Genomic DNA, 25,584 nt, shown 5'->3' on the forward strand with positions numbered 1-25,584 from the left:
CCTCCACGGATACAGCATCTGGGAGGGTGTGGGAACTGTGACAGGGAGAGCTTTAGTCAGAAAAAGTAATGTGGTCCAGGGCAGTAATCTAAGACTCTCCAAAGAGTCTTACCTTAACCTCCAGCTGGAAGCCCAGTCCGAGCTGGAAGAGGCTAAAGTTGACACAGGGGCAAAGTCTTAATGGGCAAATGGCCCCATCTTCCTGTAAATCCTGGGGAATACGAGAAATTGGTTGGAGGGTTGTGGTCTTCTCTCTAGGGTGGGGAGCAAAACCCACTCTCTGCTCTAAAGGAAGTCACAGGTTTCTTTGCAGGGATTCTGGCACATGGTGTCCACGTGCTGTTCTCCAGTAAGGCTGAGCTAAGCCCGTTCTTGGTCACTCCAGGATGTCAGATTTATAGCAAGTGAACAGGCGTTTACCCAAAGAAAATTCTATAAGAACCTCACGTTTTATTACTGTGCTGTAGAAAATGACTGTCCTGCTTAACAGGAAGCCTGTAATTTTCTACAAATTGTTTCTATCATCCTTCATTTGTAAACATGCGGCTTCATATTTAGCAGACAATCCAAACTTTCTTCAGTGAAGGTATGGGTTATATTTAAACTATGTTAAATGTGAAATATGTATACGCTCTTTCTTATGGATCACATCACTTAAAAGCGTTGGCTTTTCAAGAAATGAAATGGTTCACTGCGTTCTCAGTAAGATTGCTATGTGTTGAGAAAGCACCTGGCTTAATTTCAGCAGAAAAATATGTTTTGAATTGTAAGTAGCCAAAAAATATGTGTTTGAAAGAGAGATAAATGACTTAATGTCCTTTAGTTGGCTTTTGCTTTGCTGCTGCCGCCTTGATGCAACGTGCAGTTAAAATCCAGGATGCTAACTAGTTATAAGTGTGAATGGGATAGATTAAAGCCAAGCAAGCTGTAGCAAGCCAATATAATCCCCAAATATAAACCTCCCAACACACAGATTCTTTAGCAGAAGTCTTTGAAAATTTATTTTTCCTAAAATGAGTGACATACATTAATAACTTTTCTTTATTCACCAAAGTGTTTGGCGAAAACTTTTAGCAGTAAACTCGGTACTATGCTGATGTCCAGACATCTTTAATGTCTATAGTGGCTTTCTTTTTTGACTTAGTCCTGGAAGACTTACACACAAACTTCACTTTAAGTATGTGAATGTTATTACTGAGTCCAAGTTAATATTTATGAAATCTTTGCAGAGTTGTGGAATGGTCGTGTAATGGTCAATTGCAGAGCTCAAAAAGTTTTTCTATGAGTAGTAGAATTAAGGAAGCCTGGTTTTCCGTGAGTCTGTGTCCTCTGTCCCTTATAACCCTGTCTGTTGTTGTAATTTCAGCCTGTGTCTCCCTGCAGTATACCTTAAACTTCCTCCCTTGTCCTGAGCAAGACAGGCCATGTGATGACTAGTGGCGAGTTGCAGTGAACCAGGTAGAAGGGAAGACTGCTGAATGGGCACTGCAGCTTTTTTCTCAGTTGAAGCATTAGTTAGGGTCTTTCTCGCCTACTCAGCAGCCTGTTGTCACAACAGTTGTAGAAATGTGATAATTAACTTTGAAACTAGTAACGTTCAAAAGTTGTGGGGAAGGTAAGGTGGTGAAAGTTAATGGACAGACAGATACAGTGATGGCAGAAATCTTTTTTTCCTTAGGAAACTGTATTAAAAAGTGCAACAAGCACCTTGATGGTGGCTGTTGCTCCAATTTACTATAAGATTTTGTGACTCCCTGTAAGATTTTAGCATGCGGCCTGCCGCCTGTAGCTGTGTTATATTTTTCCATGTCGCTTAATTTGTTTGTAACTGTTTGTATCCTACAGATTTGGTGAGAAGTCTTTAAAAACAACAAGGCAGAAGAAAATAAGGAAAATGGGTCACAGAAGTAGGGGATAGCAGATAAGCAAAGCCCTTTAGTGTGTGCTTAACGTTAAACCAGAATTCCTTTGAACTTATAGCTGAAGGGACCACTGGTGTCATGTAGACCATTCAGTTTCATCCAGATACCATTACCTGTTTTGGCCTGATCCAGGCTCAGACCCAAGTCCTGTCCATTCTCTCTTCATTTCCCCCACAGTCAATATTAGGCATTTACCTGATGTTGTGGGGAAAGTGGAATCCCTGTCCTTCTCAAGATTTGGAAGCGGGCAATCTGCTGGCCATACTACAAATCCAGCGTGCGCTGCATTCACCCGCTGCTGGGAATTAGGCCAATGTCCGCTCAGGTTCTACTGGCGCTTCCTTAACCCCTGCCACCAGCAGCCCCATCCCTCCCTTGCCAACGTTTTTCATGGACAGAACTGTTAAGCACAGCGTTTGGCAGCCGGCAGCAGTAATTACTGTGTAATGCGGGCACCTGTGCTAGATTTCAGCAGTCTCATCTGGTTACTGGAAGCAGACTAGCCCTAAAGCTTGGTCCAAGAAGTAAGGTCAGATAATTCATCCTGATCTCCACGGGCCACAGCGGCACTGTACCTAGGTCCATTCAGATGTCTGTGCACTGAAAAACCTGCCATTTTCCCTGTGCCCAGCTGGCAAGCCAGCTCCACCACTTCTGTCATCTCACTTAAACTTAGCTATGCAAGAGAGAGGAGCAGCTGAACTAGTAGGTTGCAATGAGATGTACGCTTGCTGATGTTAGCCAAAGCAGACACATACATGATAGCAAGAGGCTAATCTTTGTAACATGAAGTGCAAGAAGTAAGTGGGAAATCACCATCTGTTTCTGATGAAGGCTTTTCAATATGCTCAGGGTTAAAACAACTACCTGTTTTTATTCAAGAAAGCATTACCAGTCTGTAACAGTAAAGGATTTGTCCCTGCTCTGTAGATGGTGTGTTCATGAACAGTGGTCGATCCCTCCTTCAGGCTCTTTCACTCTCTAAGTCAGTGTCTCTGCTCCACCCCTGTAGTAAGTACCACAGTGACAACCCAACAGTGCTGTTTTGCATGAGGCTGTCTCCGTCTTCCATGGGTACCTGGTCTTTGTTTCTTCGGAAAGCATCCTGTTGCGCAGTTTTTGTCTGGCAGCTAACTGAAATGCCGTTCTAGTCTCGCTACTTCTGTGATAAATATACTAGCTCTTGCTAACCCAAAGTATGTATTTGTCTTAAGGCACACTTACTCAGTACAGTGTGCTTAAGTTTGTATCTAACTTCTAAGTATGGCATAATCTGATGCTTACATGTTAGGCAGGTGTTTGAGTACCTTTCTGAACCATACTTGTAGCTTTGCAAATAATCTCTACAGAACTAAATGACTTCTAACTTGGAAGAAATAGTAGATGGGACCCTTTCTTTTATTTTTCTAAACGACTCAGATTATTGAATGGTTCATCTTTTAAGCTACTTTTTGTGCAGTTTGTTGGAAAGTATCTCCTTGAGTCCTCTTTACTGTTTCCAGGACATAAATGTAACCTATTATGCATTCTGTGCAGTGCATATTCCTCTCTATGGAGAGGGGTTTAAAAATGTTTAATACTGTAGCTAAAGCCAAATAAAGCAGGTAATTGCAAATATTAGATGAATATCATTAGGATATTTTACAACAAATTATATAAAAAGCAGAAGGAAGGATGAATCATTCCGGTCTGTGTTGTTTAGAAAAACAAAAAATAAGTATTTCTTCCTGCTCTTAAACACCGACTGTCTGTTTGCAGAGACTGGCATCCTCTGTTGTCAGTCTTGGTTCTGGCAGATTCTGTCAACTTCACGACGTTTGATAGGCAGTGGTACTATCTTGGGAACAGCTGCTTCTAATATAGATATTTTTTGCTTTCCTAATTTTCAAATGACATTGCAAGCGCTTAATGACAAGCTTATGGTCTGGTGGGGGTCGGGCGTTTCCAAAAGATGTGTTGACGTAAGGATCTGAGTGCGTGTTCACTGTTTATGTCTTGCAGAGCGAGCCTACAGTTTGCCCGAGCAGTCGCGAGAGAAAAGGTATCAGTACTTGTCACACGTGAATTTTCGGGGAAGGCGTCCTCTGCAGCACGGTATTTCTCGGTGGATTTGGGAGCAGGTCTGTGCAAGAATGCCATCTAGGGAGCGGCGCGGGGAAGAGGCGGCTGGCCGCGGCCCTCCCTTCGCACCGCCTCTCCTCTCCGCTGGGAGCCCCCCCGGACCGGCTGGTTCTCAGAGGTGCTGGAGGGGGTGCGCCCTGACCGGGGGAGCTCTAAGCGCCTGCTGCCTTTCCGCCATCAGCTTGCTACTGCTCCTACCGCTGTTCATCCCACAGAGGGGTTTGCTGTGCCACAGGAGCCATTTGAAGAGACATGCAAAACACCGGAATAAAAACAGGGAGGCTTTTGATAACGATTATAGTCACGGCAAACTTGCAGCACGTTGCATATTCTATGCGCCCCCCTGGCTGGTATTAGTCCTTTTTAGAAAGAGAGACTTTAATTACTACAGTTAAAACAGAAAAACCCCCCATGTAATTGTAAATGTTAGATGAAACAAATGTCATCCAGATTCTGCTCCGGTTTAAGAGGCTATTCCCACTGGAATGAGTTGTTTTCCCCGGTCTGTGTTTTAGGATTCAGGAGGAGGAATGGGATAAATATATTGTACCCTCAAAAACTGAGTCTGAAAAGTGTAAAGTGAGTCGAACTTTCAGCTTTCTGATGAACAGGATGACTAGTACACGGAATAAGTGCAAGGTAATTTGAGATTTATGTCTATATTATTATTTATAATTACATCACTGTAATTAAATGAATTATAGATAAGATTTATTGCAATACACCTAAGTACTGGGAAGAAGCTTTTATCTTATTTTTTTAATTTTAAAACAGATGTGGGATAACCTGGTAGGGCCCTCATATTGAAAAAAAAAAAAAAATCAAAATCCTTTTAAAGAGTAGGCTTAGTTTAGCAAATCAAATATTTCCCTGGACGTTTTTAATGTTACCAATAATCTCATTTGACTATTTAGCCAAATTTTAAATTTCTGAATTACCTTTAAGAAATAATTGTCTTTGTTATACAAAAGTAAAAGGTGTACGTCTGTTCCTGCAATTATTCTCAGTAAGTACTTGAGTCTGTACCTTTGACGTTTGCACATAATCAGCTGAACTTGCCTTATTTGAAGTTAATGGAACTTCTTGCATGAATAAGTACTGCTTATCGTAAAAGAGCTGCAGATTCAAGGCCTACATAGTCAAGCATAGTGTGAAAGGAAGATTTAGAACATTTATGGTTTAATTTTGAGCTACCTGAAATTTAGATTAAGGACATCAATTAGCAGCTTGAGGGATGCTTTGGCCTGCAGGATGTTTCTCTCTGGCCTTTCAGCAGTTTTGTAGGCTTTCTAACATACCCTCCCATTTCCCCAGGATATTCTAAAATACGTCTATGTGAAGATGGTTAGCAAAGTGCTGCTGGGGTGATATACTCATAGTAGTAGAACTGGCTATGAACGTGTATATCTAGTCATGCAGCCATACCTAAGTGAGTATCTGTGCAGTCTCCTAAAGAATATCTACTAGGACTGCTTGGAGGAATGTGCACTCACAACAACAGAAGTATTGTAAAAATAAGCCAAATTTATTAAATTCATTAAAGCTCATTAAAACTATTTTTTTTCTGGTCTCTTTTAAGATCTAAAGGCAAGTTGTATATATTTAGGTAAATGTACGTGTAATTGCATAGGCATGAGTTTGCATGTATGCCTCAGGGAGAAACAGGCATTGATTGATACCTGTGTGTGCAGCTAGTCAATCTCTCTTTTTAAATTTTTCTTCTGCTCCTTTCCTTTTTGCAGGATTATGAAGTTATCTGCCAGTCATCTTTGATAAAGATTGCTGGCTTAGCTGCCAGTAAAAGCAAAACCTTTATCATTTTAAACCTTAAACAATGTTGAATATAATAATATAGTATTCTGTTCCAAGTCTTCCAGGACAGAGAATAAATGTTTTTGAATCATTTGATCTTAAAAGTTGCTTTAGTGTTTTTAAGATTGAGTCAGTTTATTGTCTTTTCTAATGTCCCTTCTTTTTTTTTTTGCCTCTGCTGTTGGGGATAAAGACAAAAAATAAAGATGCCAAAGATAAAGAGAAACTGAACAGACATAATTTTATAAATGGGACCTTCTCAGGAGTTCTCCCGTGTACAGCCTGTGAAAAGGCCCTCCTAGGAAAGGAGTCACTGCAGTGCTCTTGTAAGTAGTTACTAACTTTTATGTGTGAATTTAGAGCGCTCTGAAACCTGACATAAGATCATTATTCAGGGCTTTATTTCAAAAAGGAACCTTGCCTAGGTTTGGAGATGCCTGCTTTGTGTAGAGAGCTGAGGTCAGCAAGGGAGAGGGAAAGAAGACAGCAGCTGCTAGCTTCGGAAGGGACCAGGGCCATCTCCTAACCTAAACACGTTAGACAAAAACTCCTCCCTAGCCAGGGGGTGTAACATCAATGCAGCCTCGAGGCTCCTTAGTAAGTGAACCCGAAAGAGGAATAACGGTGAAGCCATAAAACAGAATTTTCTGCCGGCTGAGGACCCCATTCAGCTTCAGGTTTTGAAACGTGCCTTCTCTTTCAGATTGCAGCGTGACTGTGCATAAGAGCTGTAAGGAGTGTGCTCCTGTGTGCACCAAGGTAACTTCCTATATCACACTGTTCTTACTAGAGCATATTTGCTTTCCAAGAGGCCTAGAAGTGAGATGAAGAAAATAAGAAAGTACGCACAGACCATCCAGACCTAGTGTCTATGCAGGGAGGGCTACAGGAATGTCAAACGTTTGATGTGAGCAACAGACAAAGTAGTGTACTTGAACAAGAAATGTATGTAGAAAGGGGGATCCTCTGAATTGGAGTAGTGGGAAACAGTAGTGGAAGGGGCTTTGGGAGGTTACCTACTCCAGCGCCTCACCCTGAGGCAGACTCACTTCTCTAATGGTGTTGGCAGATGTTTGTCTAACGTGTTCTGAAAAATCTTTGGAGAAGGAGCCTCCCCAGCCCCCCTAGGCAATATTTCCCAGTATTGAGCTGCCACTGCAGACAGGGCAAAATCAGCACTAAAGCTGATGGAAAATGTGTTCCTTTAAGTAGGAACGCAGACGTGGTGTGGTTATCATGACAAAGGATGCAGCTTTCAAAAATTGACATGTAGGGCTTTTGCCTTCGTGGGATAAAAAAGGACTTGCAGAGGAGTACACCACAGCCAAACAAGTCATTTTTCAAATGAGTGGAGTGTGCCTGTCTGGTGTATTTGGGTTTTGCATTCTGGTGGTTAGCAGGGAGAACATGTTTTCATACAGAATCTTCGGGGTAAACAAGGCTTTAATTGCACATAAAAAAGACATTTTTATTTATTTTGTATGTAGCTGCCATGTGATAACCTTGCAAAAAGAATCAATAGATTTAGTTTTGTATTGTTGTACAAATAATATTCTACTTTGATGTTAGTTTATTAGTTATTAGCAGAAATTAGGACCGTGATTTCAGAGAGTTTTCTTGAAGCATCTTTATGAGGTGACATATGAAAGCAAATTACCTGACTGTTCATGTTGTCAGCTATCATTTCATTGTAATTTCATAACATTCTTCTCTTTCAGAAATCCCAGGAGAGGTACCATAATAAAAACAAACCACAAGCTGGTTTAACAAGTAAGTACTTTAGTAGTAGGCTAGGAGATGTAAACCTAGCGCTTCAAACTTGAGCCTATGTTAGAAAGTAATGGGAATGGCAAAACAAACTTTCATTCATCATTTATATGTTTCTCTTTATGATTTCAACGTGTGCAGGAAAGTAGGTGTATCGCTAATACCTAATACAGATAAGTAGGATTTTGTGAGGAAATTCCCTTGGTTAACTAACTCTCCTACTAACATGAGTAGGAGTTTTACAATGGTTTGTTTTCGGTGAGAATGGAAATAAAAAGTAGCCAGTTCTGTATTGTGCTTTCAAGTATGTCATTATTCATCATGTGCATGAATATTTCGGTCACCTATATTCAAGTTGCAGTTTAAGAGCATGAATGATTTGAGATTGTTTTCTCATCTATGATATTCATGCCAGAGCTTCTCAGCTTTGCTTATGGGCGTATCTTTCCATTCTGTGGGAGACCATCACGGTCCTGTACCGTGTGGGGACATTCCTGGTAACCTGGTATGGGTCTGTATCAACACTAGATGGCATTTCACAGTATAACTATGCTATTTATGTTATACCATTATTGGTTGTCAACTGTTTTGCCTCTCAGATTACTCGCTTGGAGACATTTCCCAACCTGTGTTCTCCTCAGTGCATCCTTCTGTCTCTGTGCCTATCGGACTGTCTGCTGGAAGGAGGGAAGCCTCACAACAATCCCACGCCTTGTCCAAAAGTGTCCCCAGTGCCAGTTTTGAAAGGTAGAGTGCAGCTGCCAGAGTAATATGCTAAATACATCATTCAGCATTTCTAGGAAAATTGCAAATGTTAAATCAATGGTTTTCTCCTCCTATAGAAGATCTATGCCGTTTCCTGAACAAGACTCTGAGACTAGCACCTGGAGGTCCAAGTCACGATCTGAAGAGATGTTACAGGTGCTAGGGACCTTTTCCTCAATGGATTCTTTTATGATGGAAGGTGAGAAATACTGCACAGATTTTGCATTTTGTAATCTATATTGTAAATACAAAATAGATAAATTGTTTATGGATAAGGAATGTGCTTCATCTACTAAAGAAGCAGCAGCTGTCTTTTGTTAATTACAATGTATCCTTCATTGAAGTGACACAATCAGACATGTTAGCCTTAAAATATGGCCGTTTCTTTTTTTTTTCCCCCCATAATGAACTCTTCGATAACTTTTAAAACTTTTTTTTTTGCTTGATGTTGCCATTGGAAAACAGTGGGTAAAACATATATTGGCATATTTTATTCCAGCTCTCATCTAATCATCTCCATTGACAGCATACGTTGCGGTAGATAAACCTATGTCACTTCTGTTTCCTCAGTGGCCCAAAATCTTACCTCCCGCTGGCAAACTGCCCTCTTAAAACAGCCTGATTGTGAAGTGAATAGAAATAGGCATTTTCTGTTGTTAGGTGTGACTGAATTTCAAAGCTGTAGGGCATTCATTCACAAAGGATCATGCAGATATCCCTCGCTGGACATCTGCAAAATGGCCAATGCCCTTCCAGTGCCAAAAGGTACTTCTGGAAATGTTGGATTTTATTTTCAAATTGCAAAAAATTTCTTCAAGCAAAGGAAGGTAAGGATTTAATCTGAGAAAAAATGGGTTGTTTTTCTTCTCTTCCCCACTGCTGCATTTGCATTTCAGGCCTTTGGTACTGATATTCACATTTGGCAGGCTTTTCTGTTGTGAAACCATTGTTAACATTGGCAGAAATCTTGTTTGAAGTTCATCCCTGTGATGTGTTCCCTTTACTTTATTGAGGAGGTGTGCATGTGCAGAGGAACTTCCCTTACTGTTCATATGGCTGGTGCTTTTGAGACTTATGCTTTATTATAGATGATGTGGATTCCTCTCAGTGGACTGATCTCAGCACAGATGCGCAAGAGTTTGAGGCAGAGTCCTGGAGTCTTGTTGTGGATCCAGCATTCTGCAGCAAGCAAGAAAAGGATGTTATCAAAAGGCAGGATGTGATTTTTGGTCAGTATTTCAAAGTTTTGTGCATGTTTGAAAACAATTTGGCATAGAAAGTAGAAAGAGAACCTACATATTTTATGACTGGGAGAACGGATGGATAGACTTCAGTAAGCATAATAAGATTCAAAGAACATTTCTCACAGTTTACTATGTGTTCTAGAGCTAAGGAATTGCTGAACTCTTGGGACTACCAAAGGCATGTTCAGTGGGGTACAGTCGAGATAACCATGCCAGAGGTGGATAAATTATGTCTTTTGCTGACATAATTTATTATGTTTGAGGCTAACGTAGAAAAAGCATTTATGACCATATATTTGAACATTACTCACATCTATCATAGAATGTGTGCAGAATGTTCAGGTGATTACTATATTATGCTGTCCTCTTTTGTACTGCAGAGCTGATGCAAACAGAAGTGCATCACGTCCATACCCTGTTCATTATGTCTGAAATATTCAGGAAAGGGATGAAGGAAGAACTGCAGCTGGACCACAGCACAGTGGACAAAATATTTCCCTGCTTAGATGAACTACTGGAGATTCACAGGCAATTCTTCTGCAGAATGAAAGAGAGACGACAGGAATCATGTGAGGGGGGGAGTGAACGTAATTTTGTAATCAGCAGAATTGGAGACATCCTTGTGCAACAGGTAGAGACATCAGATCTGATTTATTGATGATTTATTGAATTTAAAACTTTTGTGGACAGGAGGAGGGCTAAGGTTGCCTCATAAAATTTAAAGACCAGCCCCTCCAGGTTATTACAGGGTGAAATAGTAATGAGAGAAAATCATTGCTGACAGCTGTGAGTAGTGATGAACTTGACCCTGTTTGTAGTAGAAAGCCACTCCTATCATTAAGTGAATTGCAAAAACTGAAAGTAATGGATACACTTCATTAGCATCTAAGCAGAGGTGTGAAGGACTGAATGAGTGTGGAAAACAAGCTACCCATTCATTTCTTGTAGTAATGTGGTGTGGTGTATTTCAAGCTATTGCTCAATGGAGGAGAGGCAGTCTGTACAGTTTATGTTAGCGGTAGAACAGCTAACTACCTTTGCTTGCTGGAACAGCTCAGTTCCTGCGATGAGCGGAGTGCAGTTTTTCACCTTCAGTTAGTCCTTTTTCACTCCACTGAACTAAAGAAACCAAACTGTTGTTATCCTGTCTAGAAGTGGGGTGAAGGTAAGGCGGATGCAAATAAGCCTCAAAAGGGATCATGTTTGCAAAGAGGTGAAGAAACACTGTTATAGTAATAGTTGTTCAAGCCATTATTGGAAAGGTTGTAATGGAAGCAGCTTGTGTTCTGTCTGGCTTACGTTCCTGTTCTTGCTCTTAAAAATGACTAGCTTGTGTACATTCTGAAGTGACAGACCCTACTAGTGAAATCCAGGGAACTTGACAAACAAGTAACTTAAAATTTACAAGTTCCATATATGCACAAAATGTATTAATCCTTAGGTATATGCCTTCCTTTGTCATGCAATGTTGAGCACAATTCAATTTTAATTTCTTCAGTTTTCAGAGGAAAATGCAAATAAAATGAAGAAGATATATGGAGAGTTTTGTAGCCATCAGAAAGAAGCCGTTAATCTCTTCAAAGAGTTGCAACAAAACAAGAAGTTCCAGAATTTTATTAAAGTAAGTTTTCGTGGAAATATGATTACTGTTGACAGAATACTCAGAAAATAGATATATAGCTTGTAGTTTTTATTTAAATTTCGGATCAAAATTACCTTCAGTAACTCTCTTTTAATAGCTAATAAGAATAGCCAAGTGTTGCCTTCTTAATCAGCAAGCTGATAAATTACTTTTTTATTTCAAATTTGTGAAAGCTTTGGCTGCCAGTCTGTATTACACACATTCCTCTTATAAAGCACCTCCTCCCTCAGGATAGCAACTGTTCCTTGGGGGTGGTTCAGATAACCCAGCATTTTGTTTTAGTTTATTCTAGCACATTTAGATGACATGTCTTATTAGTCAATTGTTATTTTAATATGTGTTTAGTAGCTAAGGTATATATCTTTGTCTCTGCAGCTGCGAAATAGTAATCTGTTGGCTCGACGCCGAGGAATCCCTGAATGCATTCTGCTTGTCACTCAGCGAATCACCAAATACCCTGTTCTGGTCGAAAGGATATTGCAATATTCAAAAGGTGAGGGAAAGCTTAAGTGGTGCTTCATATGTGGAATCCAAATGCAATTTTGAGGTAAGAGTGTGCACTATTGCAGAATAAGAAAGGATGAAATCCACTTTCTGTAGAGAATCAGAACAATATAATTATCTACTATGAGGCAAATATCATCTGAACAGTGCATCTGGTGTATCTTTTTTGTCAAATTTAGATTGTGAAAATTTCCAAGGTTTCAGCCATGTAAGTCATAGAAGTCTAGAAGAGCGTATTCGTTTTAGCAAAACATCTTGAATACAGGATGTGAACTAATTTGGGAACAACTGGACAGTCTCTTAAGATGTATTCCAGTGGAGTGTTTTGTAAGTAGGGTTAGGAAAATGTTTCATGAGTTAGTGTTCATATTTTCAAACAAAGTTTGAATGACCACTGCTGTTTTTTGGAGCATTTAAAAAATGTTAATAACTTACTGGCATACTGCAAAAAATGGGCAAGAAGGAAATATTGCAGAACGTTGCGTATGCAGAAGCCAACCCTTCATGCTTAAAATCACATTTCAAGTTATTTTCATTTAGTTAGAAGAGTAACACCCTATATGATTTACATAGCCAGTAAAAGTTTTTTGAACGCTAATGGCCCATAAATTTGTCAGAAACTATTTGACATGTAGTTTTGACTACTGAATGAATCTGAGATACATGTCATCTTTGAATGCTCAAGACAAACTCTGGGAAAGGCAGATGCCTTTAGTATTTCCAGAAAATTGATTGCCAGGTTCTACTTAAAATGACATATGTACTGATTTAAGCCTTGCATCATGTTGACTGGTTCACGTAAAATAAGGAATGATGTCTTCTCTCTCTTTTCTTTTTTTTTCCATGCAGAAGGAACAGAAGAACATAAAGACCTATGCAAAGCCTTTCGACTAATTAAGGACATGATTGCAGCAGTAGATTTGAAAGTTAATGAATATGAGAAAAAGCAAAAGTTGTTGGAAATTCTTAGTAGGACTGAAAACAAAACATATACAAAGCTGAAAAACGGTCATGTTTTCAGGAAGCAGGACTTGATGAGAAAAGAGAGGATACTTCTTCATGAAGGTTTAGTGTACTGGAAAACAGCTACTGGACGTTTCAAAGGTATTCCATCCTAGTAGTAAAGTCTTTTAACTCTTTATTTGTAAATAGCATATAAAGATTAAGAGAGAAGAGCTTGAGAGAGAAGTTTAAGAGAGAAAATACCTTATTACACTATGTTACCAACATGAATTTGTGAGGTAAGGGTATTGAGAATATGCCACTAATTGCTCAGACAGTGATTCCAGAAGATGCCATTGTTTGTGGCTAGTATGCTGTATATCTAGGTAAGACAAGTTCCCATACAAAGCCTAGGAAAATGGGAGCTTTTTGCATTCGACACTCTGTTGCATTTCCCCCTCCAGTCCTTCCTTTTAGTTCCTGCTGTGTTTGTAGATTCATCCCTTAACATAGATTCTTCACTTGTATGCTTATATTGTTTGCAGTACTGACTATTAAGAATACTACATAAAAAATCACGTGCTGTTCTTCAGTAGTATTGTGACATCCTCAGTGGAAAAGAAAATCTAAAGCCAAATATGACTGGAGCCTGATATTTATATTCAAGCCCAGAATTTGATTTTCAGTGTATAATCACATGTAGCAGTTGGGTTTATTGTTTCGTTCATTTTTTGGAGCTTATTAATATTTGCTGTGCAACTTTATAAAGCTGTCTGCTCATTGTTATTCCAGAAATACTTTCATCAGTATTATATTTTGCTATGAGTATATGTTACAGCATAGACAAAACAAAATTTACGTGGAATAGTTTTTGCCAAGTTGCCTGTGAGTGGCTTGGGGAAATCTCGCTGACATTTGAGTGAGTGTTTCTTCCTTCTCTGGGCCAGTGGGGACCAAAAACTCCAGCACTGCTGCAGGAGGGTGGGTAGCAGGAAGTGTTGTCTTTCCCAGGAGATATAAAGCGATGGCTTGCAATTGCTTTGGGCAGACCATAGTGTAAAGCAGATATTTCCTGTTTAGTTTACTGTGGGAATCTATGGGATATTTATTGATCAGGGTTTCTCCCTCTTTAAACATAAAAGAGGTAGTTAACTACAACTGTAATACCTTTCATTAAAAAACATTCTTTACTTTTTCTCCTTTCAAGACATCTTAGCTCTGCTTCTAACTGATGTGCTGCTGTTTTTACAAGAAAAAGACCAAAAATATATCTTTGCAGCTGTTGTAAGTATCAGCCTTTTAAATACATACATCACATTTTTATTTGCATATTTCTCAAAAGTTAGATCCTTTTTCAGGTTGTTCCCACAAAATATTTATTTTGTTAATCCTGGTAGTGTATTCAGAACACTGAATACAGAAATATATGGAAAATAAAGTTTATTTTCAAATTTAAATAACATTTGTAGGAAGAGGGATGAAAATAGCAGAATGATGAGATTTTTTTAGGCTCATGTCTCATCTGATCATGAAGATGGGAAGCAGAGCTAGTTCTTTCAACTGTCTAAAATAAATTTTAACTTCTAGTTTGTTAAAACAAACTGAAGTTTTATTTTAACTGCAAATGTAGTAGTAAACACATATATTATATATGAGAAGCCTTGGACAGAAACTCCCAAACCAGTTATATAAATACAAAGCTTCAGTGCCATTGAGCCTCTGGGATTTGTTTTTTAGCACGGGCCCAATGCTTTGCTCATTATGAGCAGTGTAAAGTATTTCTCAAAATAATTAAGGAAGATGTCTGAATACTGAAATACTGCAGCCTCACGCTTGGTGAGAAGACTCATGTGCTGGCTATAAATGATAAGATTACAGTTAGTTCAGTTAATTGAAAAATCATGCTCTTCTAAGACTGTGGTCTCTTATAAGAGATTTTTAGAAGGTTTTATAAGTTATTTTCTGTATGTGCTGTGACTGTTTCCACTAGGACCAGAAGCCTTCAGTTATCTCCCTTCAGAAGCTCATAGTAAGAGAAGTAGCCAACGAAGAAAGGGGGATGTTTCTGATTAGCGCTTCATCTGCAGGGCCTGAGATGTATGAGGTTCACACCAGCTCCAAAGAGGAACGTAACAACTGGATGAGGCACATTCAAGATGCAGTGGAAAGGTAGAGGAAAAGGCTTCTGGTTTTCATTTTGCTAGTTCAAAGCAGACGCAGGGTCTGGTAGTCTCAAGGTAGGATTTGGATATTGCTGGCAGTGTGCTCTGCACGCTGGATCCGTTCTGTGAGGTTGGGCTTTCCTTTGAGCTCAGGATTCACAAACGCCAAAACCTTAGGATCAGTTCTGCCAAATTTCCAGTGTTACTTGTGCTTTCCCACTGAATCAGTAGACCCTTCCCTCTCCACATGAGATGTCTTTACAAGCCATTTTAAGTTTTCTTTACCTTTGCCTTTGGCACTGGAGGCTTTTCAGAGTCCTGCAGGTGTCCACATGGCCCCTTTTGGGGAAATCCCCTGTCACTTCAATAAAAACGGCCTATTACCTTGGTGTCAGTTCCTGAGGAATGGCAGGAAGAGCTTTGCTCCTCATGAGTCCCAGGGTATGATCAACACAATAAACCTGTATGAGGGCCAGCCACCAATTCACTGCATAATGCAGTCTTGGTTTGATTAAAAGGAATCCTTCAGTCTGGTTTATATCTAGTTACTGTTTCTTAAAGAAGCAGACAAGTAGCTTGCTGCTAGATTGTAGCAGAAGTTGGTGTTAATGTATTTTGTTTACTGCAGATGCAGCACTTTACTGGAGATTAATATATGATGTGCGGATTTTGCTTTTTCTGTCTTTGCTTGTCTTTCATCTCTAAAGTTGTCCAGAAGAAGAAGAAGAAGGAAAAATGAGTGAATCTGATGAGGACAGACGTATTGCTGAGGCCAAAGCATCCAGAATTCAGAAGTGTCAAGGTATAGTACCTTTCCTGCTGCTCTGCAGAATTCGCAGGGTAGATGATGTTTTCCTCATTTGAACAAGCATTTTATATTTTTGCTGCGTAACAGTGACTACAAAAGAAAAGAAAAAATGGATGCTTTCAGAATAAACATTGAATTTCCCAGATTGACATCAAGCTGGCATAGTTTCCTGTTTGCAGAAATACCTCAGATCTTGACTAACTGTGTGGCTTAGTGCTAGTTTATGGCATTTCATCTTCTGCTACTTGATTTTAATATGAAAATGTAGCTTATGGGGATAAATATAGCTTCCTTGACTTCCCTACATCCAGTCTGCACATCTTTCTACTGCCTAGAGGAGAGAAATGCAAGTGATGTCCTTCCTTGAGATAGCCACAGGAGGGGCTCCTCAACTGAGAGCTGATGTTCTTCCCTGACCTGAATCAGCGTTTCTTCTGGCTGCCTGAGCCAGGTGCTTTTTTAGCATTGCTCATTGTCAGTGCAACAGAAGGTGACTGAGAGCCCCAGAGTGCAGCCAAGGCTGCCTCATCAGGGTAGGGCACTGGCCTAGCTCTCTGCCATGGTCTATGCCAGCTTTCATCAGGTCAGACTACAGGATAGATTTGGTTCCTGGCCACCTATAAAAGGCATTGTGCAACTCTGTTGCTGTGTTGTCTAGCTTGAGTTAGCAGTGTCTGTGTAGCGTAAGGATTAGAACGGTGAATGAGGGATGCACTTTGCCTGCAGGATGGGAAATGTTAATTGAGTGTTCAATTTCCATTGACAGAATCATTGAGTAGCCAGGATCAGCAGATCTGCAGTTATTTGGAAGACAAGTTACATATCTATGCAGAACTGGGAGATATGTGTGGGTTTGAGGATGTTCATGTAGAACCTCACCTCCTTATCAAACCTGATTCTGGAGAAACTCCACAGGCTGCTTCGTTGCTGGCAGCAGCACTCAGGGAAGGTGAGTTTGGAAAAATGAAATGGTGGCCTCCTGAGTGAGCAAATACTTCAAAGTATCAAAGTAGAGCTATGTTGCCCTGTGCTGTGATTCTGCCAAGTCTCAAGAGCTTGACACTGTCAAAACTCGGCAACAAGATATTCAAGAGAAAGTCTCTTGAGTTTATACTTGTCAGATGCATGAGGTGGTATCCATCGGGTTATAAGAGAAGGAACGTGTTTGACTCGTAACCATCATGTGTAAGCAGGGCCAAGGTGCTAGATTGCATCTCAGGAGTTTCTTTAGCTAGCCTCCTTGCAGTACAGGCTTATAAAGTACATCACAGGATGCAATACAGTATAGTGTCTGGTCCCTGACCCCACCTACTTTGGTTGGCTGGTGACAGATCAGAATCATGTAGGGTCACATACAAACCAAACTGCAAGTAATCTTGGCAGATTTGCCAAGAAAGACCTGCCATAGTTGCTGTAGGAGCTGTATTTTTCTGCATACCTTCTGGCGGGAAGCTGAGCACATTGTCCTGCCTGCAGTGCTGCCTTCTGAAGGAAGGAGGGAAACAATATTTGTGGTTGCCTTGTCTTATTGGAAGTTTAACTTAACTCCTGTCAAACTTAGCTGAAAAGAGTCCTAGTAAACTAAGCCATATCCAGCATGGGCCTTGTACTTAGAAAGCCTTCCTGTGGTTATAACACGTAGAGTTCAGAGCTCTTTGAGAAGTCAAGTATGCGAAAGTTAGGCATCACTGAGAGTGAGAAGAAGAGTGGGCTAAATAACCACATTTCAGTCTATAAAGCAGCAAGGGTTGACCTCCATCATCATTATGAAGTCAGAGAGCACTTTTAATGAAAAAATTCATCTCTAGGCAGAGAATATAAGCCAGTGATGCTATGGTAGATGTCATTCTAGTAGCCTATAAATATACACCTAATTCTGCCCACTTCTGATTTTCACTTTCTCTCATGTTGTTGTGGATGATGTCTTGGATTTCAAGGTTCCTCAGCACAGTGTAATGAATTTACAGCAATTCATGGATTCATGGATATCATTTTCCAGTATAAAAGCACTAGGTTCCTGAGCTAGTAGCAAAGTCTATGGGACTCTTCTTCACGGTAGCTAAGGATAAAATTAGGGAGTGCTTAAGCCAATTGGGTGTACAGATATCCGTGAGATACATCCAAGGGTGCTGAGGGGGCTGGCCAATGTCATTGTGAGGCTGCTGTCCATCATCTTTAAAGGTCTTGGTGATCAGGGGAAGTTCCTCATTACTGGAAGGCAACCATCACACCCGTCTTCAAGAAAGAAGATAAAGCAAACTACAGATCAGTGTGTAACCTCAATCCCTGGGAAGGTGATAGGGCAGATCCTCCTGGAAGCAAATTCCAACTACATAAAGTACAAGAAGGTGACTGAGAACAGCCAGTGTGGATTTATCAATGGCAAACTGTGCAGACCAGCTGGACAACTTTTTATGGTGAGGGGACAACTTTTTATGGTATGTTGTTTACCTTGACATCGGCAAGGCCTTCAGCACAGTCTGCCATAGTATCCTCATAGCCAAATGAGATATGAGCTGCATAACTGGATGAAAAATTGTCTGAACTGTTGGACTCAAAGGGTAATGATCAGCAGTACAAAGAACAACTGGTGACTTGTTTTCAGTGAATTCTCAGGGATCAATACTGAGACCAATACTGTTTAACACATTCCTTAACGAAAAGAACAGTGGATTGAATACACTGTCAGCAAAGTGACATCAAATTAGGAGGAGTGATCAGCATGCTGAAGGGTAGGCTGCTATTCACAGAGACCTCTACAGACTAAAAAAAAGGCTGAGAAAAACCTCTAGAAGTTCTGCAAAGGTGAATATGAAGTCCTACATTTGGGATGGAGTAACCCCACATGTTGATACAGTCTGGACACTGACTGGATAGAAGACGGCTTTGCAGAAATGGACCTAGGGGTCCTGATGGACGGTGAGTTGAACATGAGCCAGCAACGTGCTTTTATGGCTAAGGAAGCCAAACAGCATCACGATCTGCATTGGAAGAAAGTCTCCAGGAGGTGAAGGGAGGTGATCCTTCCCATCTGTCAGCCCTCGTGAGACCACATCTGGAGTGCTATGTCCAGTGCTGGACTCTTCAGTACTAGAGACATGAACGTACTGGAGTGAGTCTAGCAGTGGGCCACCAAGATAATTAGGGGGCTGGAGCGCACGATGTGTTAGGAGAGGCTAAGAGAGATGGGTCTGTCCAGCCTTGAGGGGAGATGGCTTGGTAGGATCTTTTTGCTGTCCTCAACTGCCTAATGGGAGGATGCAGAGTCAGACTTTTCAGTCAGATGGAGTCAGACTTTTCTTGGAGGTGCATGGTGGTAGGAAGAGAGGCACAAGCTAGAACATGGGGAATTCCAATTAAATAAAAGAAAAAATGATTTACCGCGAGGGTGGTCAGAAACTGGAACAGGTTGCCCAGAGGGGTTGTGAAGTCTCTGTCCTTGGAGATACTAAAAACTTATCTAGACAAAGCCTTGAATGACCCAGTCTTGTTGAACAAGCTTTGAGCAGGGAGTTGGACTAGACGACCTCCAAAAGCCCTTTCCAACATAAATTATTCTATTATTCTACGTCACTGATCAAGGCATAAAACACCTACTTAAAGCATCTCTAATTCTTCATGTCTTCCTCTCTAGTTGAAAGTCTCCAAGTTGCTGTAACATCATCATCACAAGTGAGTGAAACGGAAAGGTTATCAGAGGAAAATACTGAAGAATTAAGCTTGAAACACAAACTTAGTGTGAATGAAATCCTGGAATCTTTTCCTGATGGTGAGTAAAACTTAATGCTTTTACATATTCAAATTGTCAGACTACTTGATACAGGAATTCCTTTTGGAAGGCTTTTTCAATCTATGGCAGGATCCATAGAAAACAATATAATAAAAGTTGTCTTTGGGCAAATGTTAAAATAGTGTAAATTGTCCTATGGCTTCATTGAAACAAACAGATATTTGCAGCCACTACAGCTTTTCCATAACACATGTCTGCAGTCAGCATTATTGAGTCAGATTTGCATATCTCCATACATAAGACCCAGATGCTTTCTAGCCATTTTTTCTTGGTTCCATAGCAAATCCATACTGCAGTGTAGGCCATTTCCTGAGTCAGCCAGTGTTGATCAGAAGGTCTGAAAATCAATTGATTGGTAGGATTGACATTCCAATCATTTCAGCTAAAAAAGGTATGGACATGGATTTCTAATCTAGAAGAGAAAAAGGAAATAAAGTCCCGTAAAAAAACATTATTGGAGAGCATTTTCAGTGATATGGCTGTATTTATATCCTAACTTTTGTAAGTGCAACACTTAAAAATTTAAGGTAGGAAAACCAGATTGCCCTGCCTGTGCCATCCTTTCTTCCACATGGGTTTTTCTCATCCCTAGAATCTATTAGCTAGCTCCAAATTATGTAATTCTCTAATTTTAGGATCCTGTGAGTAGCTGTAAGAAAGTGTGTCATTTGTCAGAATACGTTTTGATACCTTTCTCATGCATTCCATGGGGGTTTTATTTGTTAGATGCAGAAATGAAAGGAGATGAAGAATCATCTGAAGTCTATCTCAGTGCTAGCCCTGTTGAAAAGGAAATGGCAGTTGCCAGTCTCAAGGATAAGGTATTGTAACTGCTTTCTCTTGCTGTGTTGCTCTTACCACTCTAGGCACTGGGAGTGTAACTGCTGTTGAAGTTCCTTCAGGGTATCTGAAGACTGTTCCAAAACCCAATGCCCAGAATAGGCATGTTTCATCCAAGTTCAGATAATACAATTTAATAAAGGTCACTGTAGTTAACAATCAATTTTAAAAAAGCAATCATAAACAGATTCATACTCAAAACAATTTTCCTGCCGGGCTTACAGATCCAGTACCACTTGTATGGGCTGCTTAAGGGCCTGGTTCTCTGCTGTCATTCTTCAGCACGTCCATCTCTGTGGAGCTGACAATATTATTCCTTCTACTCCCTCTTCCTCCTCTCAAGGTGATGAGAGCCTCCTGCAATGACAGAGACCTTAGCTAATGCAAAGACGACTTACGCATTGGAGAACTTCCTACTAAGAACAAGCATATAAAATAGGATGGACTCTTTAAAAAAAATAGGTTTTTATTGTTAAACGAATCTGTGGAAAAAGCAGATCTAACAGTCAATTTGGGGCAGAATTATGAACGACAAATTTCAAGCAGCATCAAAGAACGTTAGAGCAAGAGCAGTATGAACTGCTGTGAAATAAACTGAACTATAATAGTGGAGTCCTTGGGTGGAGAAGCAGGACCACAGAAAGGAATAAAGGGGAGAGACAAAATGAAAATAGAAAATACATGACTTGAATGTAAAGTTTGATAGAAAAGGTTTGCTAGATATTTAGCGTTAGGGGTAGCCTGTCTGCATCAGATCTGAAAGAGGTCTGAGGGCCTGAAACTCTGTCTGTTTTGCCTAGCTCTTTCTGTAAAACTCCTAATATTCTATCTCCCTATAAACCTTGGCTCACGTTTAGCTTTTGGGTCATCACCTACCAGACTGCTGTGCTAGGAGGCGGTAGGAAGAAGAGTGGATTTGGTAAAAACAAACAAACAAACAAACAAACAAACAAACAAACAAACAAAAAAAACCCACTCCCCCAAAAAACAGAAAAAAAACCCCAAACATGAGGGAGTACAGGAGCTAGGTGAAATGAAATAGAGCAACCTGACAGAGCATGGAGGAGTTCAGATCTAGCCCGTTAAAAGTTTCAGTAGCTGCACACCAGAACATTGCCATTAGGGTATAGAGAAGATGGAGCCAGCCTCTTCTCAGAGGTGCATAGTGAAACGACGAGAATCAATGGTTACAAGTTGCAGCAGGGGAAATTCTGACTGTATCTAAGGGAGGAAAAAAGAAATTACTATGAAGCGTGGTCAAGCATTGGAACAAGTTGCCCGGGGAGATTGTGTGGTCTCAATCTGTTGAGGTTCCCCGGACTTGACTGGATAAAGAGCAGTCTCATCTAACTTTGAAGCTAGCTCTGGTTTGAGCAGCGAGCTGGAACAGGAGACCTCCAGTAAGCCCTTCCAACCTTAGTTATTATTCTGTTCCAGCATATCATTTGGGCAGCACTCGTGTCACGTCTTGCTGTGTAATGATGAGACTTACCAGGAGATGGCAGAAGGAGCACAGGAACCAGGTGTGGGAGGCCTTCAGGGCAGAGGGTCTCTTCCAACTTCTCTGGGCTGCTGGGGATGCTGCTGGGGCCTGTGAGCTGGCTGAGGGGACTCAGCCCAGCTGGCTTGCAAAGCAGTAGCCAGGACACCAAAAGGAAAGCTAGAGCTCCTGGGGCTGGGTGCTGACCACACAGCAGGAGGGAGTTGCCTGTGTAGCACAGGGCATCTGAAGCGGGCAGCCATGGGACATGGTCCCTGTCTTGGCCTGCACCCTCTTCTGCTCCTAGTTTTGAACCAGGGTGCTGCGGGAGAGTGGCAGGGGGTGGTGGCCTGCAGCATGGACTGTGGGCTTGAATATGATGCCTCAGTCCTAACCAGGCTTAGAGGACTTGTGCTGAAGCTGTACTGGTGCCGCTGCAATGCTGCTTTTACCCCAGCTGGTTGGGCTAAACGTACCTTGGTTGCATCCCCTGGTGCCGAAGTCCAGCTGCTGTGAGGAGACTGTAGGCACTTGGGTTGGCCACTTGCTACCACTTAGCGACGCCAAAGCAAGCTGAGCCTTTAATCCCACTGTATACCTCCTCTATTAAATTAAATAGGGTTTCAAAGAATAAAAGAAAGGGGACAGTTGACCCTGCCGTGCTGTTGAGCACGTGGGCTCTCCTTTGTATGCTAGCTCCTTCTCGCCCTGCCTGCGCGTCCTTCCTCTCTCTCTCCCTCACTTCTTTTCCTCGCTCTTCCTCCTTGTGCGCGGCTTATCCCTGGAGCCCGGCAGAGGGAAGGCAGAGCTCCCATGTGTCAGTCCTCGTGCTGCAAAGGGACAAACATGTGAAATCTGCTGCTGCTCTCTGTGGAGTGGAGCAGTTGTCTGGGGGGTGCAGGGGGAAGAGGAGGGGGTGAAGATGGGGGAATGAAAGCAAACACAGAAGGGAAATAATAGAGAAAAAGGGAGGGAGGGGGGTGGAGGAAGTGCAGCAGCTGGTGCTCACTTTCCCCTTAACTTGTCTGCATTTTAAGCTGTATTTTGGGGCCTGGCCTTTTTGGTCCTCATTTTCAGTTTATCACAGCTAAATTGAGCGGCTCCTTTGTTCTCTATATTGGAAGATGAGACTCAGTAGAGAACTGAAGAGAATCAGAGAGAGAGAGCAAATGCTCCCATACCCTCCTCTGCTCCTCAGAAAAAGCTAGCAGAAATCATACAGGAAATCTTTTCAGTGTAGCCTCAGAAGGGATTGTGTTTTATTTCTCCACTTTTTCACCTTATCTTTCTCAGAGGAGCTGTTTTTCATACGGAAAGGATTATGGGTGGCTTCACCCCATAAATTCAAAAGGCTCTTAGGAAAAGGGAATTGGGTGGAAAGTGTAAAATGGCTGAGTCTACTCAGAGAGCAGCGAGCCTGGCTGCAGCGTACAGTAGTAAGCACACTGGTACATTTTTCAGAGGACAGCAGGCACTCAGCCTTGGCTTAATGTCTCACAGCACATTTAAGGCAGTCACCACAACCCACTAACATAACTTCTGTTAGCTTCTTGCTATATTAGTACCTTGATTTTTGAAGAATCTTGAGCTGTTTCATCTAACTATAAGTAATCTAAACTCACTCTGCTGTATATACAGAAGTCTGGTTACTGTATTTCAAAACTGTCAAATAAACAAAGCATGAATGGAAATATCTTTTCTGTGTAGCATTAGTCACAAGAGGATTAAAATTGTGGATGAAATATTTTTGTTTTTACAGTTGTGCTTAGAATCTCTAGTGATTTCCACGGAAACTCGAGGGTTGAATTATTGGTGCTCATAGGTTATTGCTTCTGTCTTTTTTCACATAACCACAAAAAGGTTTGACTCAGCAGTGCATATATTAGGAATATGAATGTCTCCACTGCTAAAAAAAAAATACATAGAAGATACAATTGTAAAGTTAACAACTACTTTTTAAAGCAACATATGTTTATTTTAGGGAGGAAGTATGAGTTTCCCAGGATCTACAGGGACAGAGGTGAGTTTATTTAAACCCCAGACAGAATGTAGTAACTATTTAGTTAACAGCAGTTAAAGGTTTGAAAATCCTTCTCTTTTATTTTCTAGATCGTACAAGCAATCCAGAATTTAACCCGTCTCTTGTACAGCATACAGGTGACTACTCCACTATTAACTTTGTATCAGAGTAATGAGTCTTAATATTACTTTTTAAAGTTTTTTTTTTTTTAACATGCCCAACTTTTAGACCTTGTCAGTGATATTCACCTCTTCTGAATGTTGCGTAATTTGTCATATAATATATCATTAATGTAGATCAGAGGTGTGTTTCAGTTAAGAACTCCATAATGCTTGCTTGGAGGTCATTTTCCTCCCCAGAAGGATGTGTGTACAGTCCAAAAATCTAGAGAGAAAGCTGAATTGAATTGATACCATTTCATGTAGAGTTTTCTGAAATTATAGTTCTAAATGTTCAAAGCTAAGTATTTTGTTTAGAATAGTCTCCTGGCTACTTCTAAACAGTACACTGCCACGTAGTATCAAATCAACCCATTATACATATTTTGATTAAATTAATTATTGTGTGCGTTCTGTAGGGCCTTAGTCTGAAGTTTTTCCCTCTTTCATGCCAAGTTTGAACATTTTTATTTTTTTCTATTTAGATGCAATTTTAAGGTTTTATTTCAAAATGTTTTGTTTCAATGTGTTTGATTTTTCAGTCGTCTTGACGTTAGCATATTTCATAATAATCCTGGAAATCTTGGGCTTGGAAATTAAGTGGACTGAAGCAATGCAGAAGCAAAATAAAAAGCTTGTAACTTAGGCAAAATTTTGGGAAAACTGAAAAATACATAATTAATACCAAAGGCAGTAGAGGATCAGCAGTGTGCCTTATTGTTCATGAAAATTTGCATAAGCCAGCCGTATAGATGCGGAGAAAAAAGTAGAGGATCTTGTCCTTGCCCTGTTCACAAATCACTGGAACTGACCCAATACTGGGGGAAGAGCCAAGAAATGTGGGAATGTGTGGCTGCCTTGTGCTTCATAAAGCTAAAGAGTCTATCTGGGGTGCATGGCATGGGGTAACTGGGTTGTGGGAATTTTCTGGGAATGCATCCTGAAGTGGATTCCCACGTCAGCTCTTGGAAATAGACTGTGGATTAAATGCCTCTGTAGATCCAGGGCTTTCTTCCTTTTTTTTCTTCTTCTTAATCCCAGCTGTTTTTTTCATGTTATTGGAGGATGTCACAGTCTTTAATGCAAACAGCGTCCCAACATCCTTGCGAAGGATGGAACATAGCTATCTCTGTTGTAAAATAAGCAATTGGAACAGCAAAACTAAAATCATGACTACACTACAGATTTCTGCTGGCACAGAGAAGTCAGTCAGGTGTGTAGAAGTCCTGAGGACATGGCTGTGTTGGCAAGTACCTGTAGTACTGATGTTAGTAAGACTACACTGGTGCAGGTCAGCAAGGAGAGCTTTAGGGTTGGAGTGAGCTACACTGGAAACAGTGCAGTTTTCCCTGTAGCATTCTTAGCGTATGTCTGGCCTCTGACTCATCCAAGGTCTTGCAGGAAATCTGTAGCTGAGAGAGATTTAAGCCCAGAATTCCCGTCTGCTAGACCATTGCCTTAGTGCTCTCTTTAACCATAAAAGATCCTGTATTCTTCCATGAATGAACATCATCTGATAGAACAGGGCCCCAACTGTAATTGAAGTGCATAGGCACAGCTGTAATGTAAACATTACGTATAACGATACTAAGTGCAAATGAGAAGCA

The 25,584-nt window shown here is 40.8% G+C and overlaps 1 protein-coding gene across 12 annotated transcripts in view; it reads left to right on the forward strand.

Annotated features, from left to right (window-relative positions):
• LOC138064647 (rho guanine nucleotide exchange factor 28-like) overlaps nt 1-25,584 on the forward strand; it is a 133,249-nt gene that overhangs the window by 86,697 nt on the left and 20,968 nt on the right. For 7 of the 12 annotated variants that reach the window (XM_068928190.1, XM_068928194.1, XM_068928193.1 and 4 more), the window contains 21 exons: nt 2,853-2,933; nt 3,924-3,963; nt 4,559-4,682; nt 6,049-6,181; nt 6,559-6,614; nt 7,574-7,625; nt 8,222-8,369; nt 8,465-8,586; nt 9,476-9,616; nt 10,012-10,262; nt 11,130-11,252; nt 11,649-11,766; nt 12,627-12,881; nt 13,927-14,003; nt 14,710-14,888; nt 15,589-15,683; nt 16,456-16,638; nt 19,324-19,458; nt 20,206-20,300; nt 23,781-23,819; nt 23,909-23,956. In XM_068928190.1, the coding sequence (XP_068784291.1) occupies nt 2,853-2,933; nt 3,924-3,963; nt 4,559-4,682; nt 6,049-6,181; nt 6,559-6,614; nt 7,574-7,625; nt 8,222-8,369; nt 8,465-8,586; nt 9,476-9,616; nt 10,012-10,262; nt 11,130-11,252; nt 11,649-11,766; nt 12,627-12,881; nt 13,927-14,003; nt 14,710-14,888; nt 15,589-15,683; nt 16,456-16,638; nt 19,324-19,458; nt 20,206-20,300; nt 23,781-23,819; nt 23,909-23,956 (2,495 nt within the window). The remainder of the gene's footprint in view (nt 1-2,852; nt 2,934-3,923; nt 3,964-4,558; nt 4,683-6,048; nt 6,182-6,558; nt 6,615-7,573; nt 7,626-8,221; nt 8,370-8,464; nt 8,587-9,475; nt 9,617-10,011; nt 10,263-11,129; nt 11,253-11,648; nt 11,767-12,626; nt 12,882-13,926; nt 14,004-14,709; nt 14,889-15,588; nt 15,684-16,455; nt 16,639-19,323; nt 19,459-20,205; nt 20,301-23,780; nt 23,820-23,908; nt 23,957-25,584) is intronic. The other 5 variants (XM_068928195.1, XM_068928196.1, XM_068928202.1 and 2 more) reach the window with 3 other exon arrangements.

This window comes from Struthio camelus, chromosome Z (genome assembly GCF_040807025.1).
Source record: "Struthio camelus isolate bStrCam1 chromosome Z, bStrCam1.hap1, whole genome shotgun sequence".
In the NCBI taxonomy this organism is placed as follows: Eukaryota; Metazoa; Chordata; class Aves; order Struthioniformes; family Struthionidae; genus Struthio; species Struthio camelus.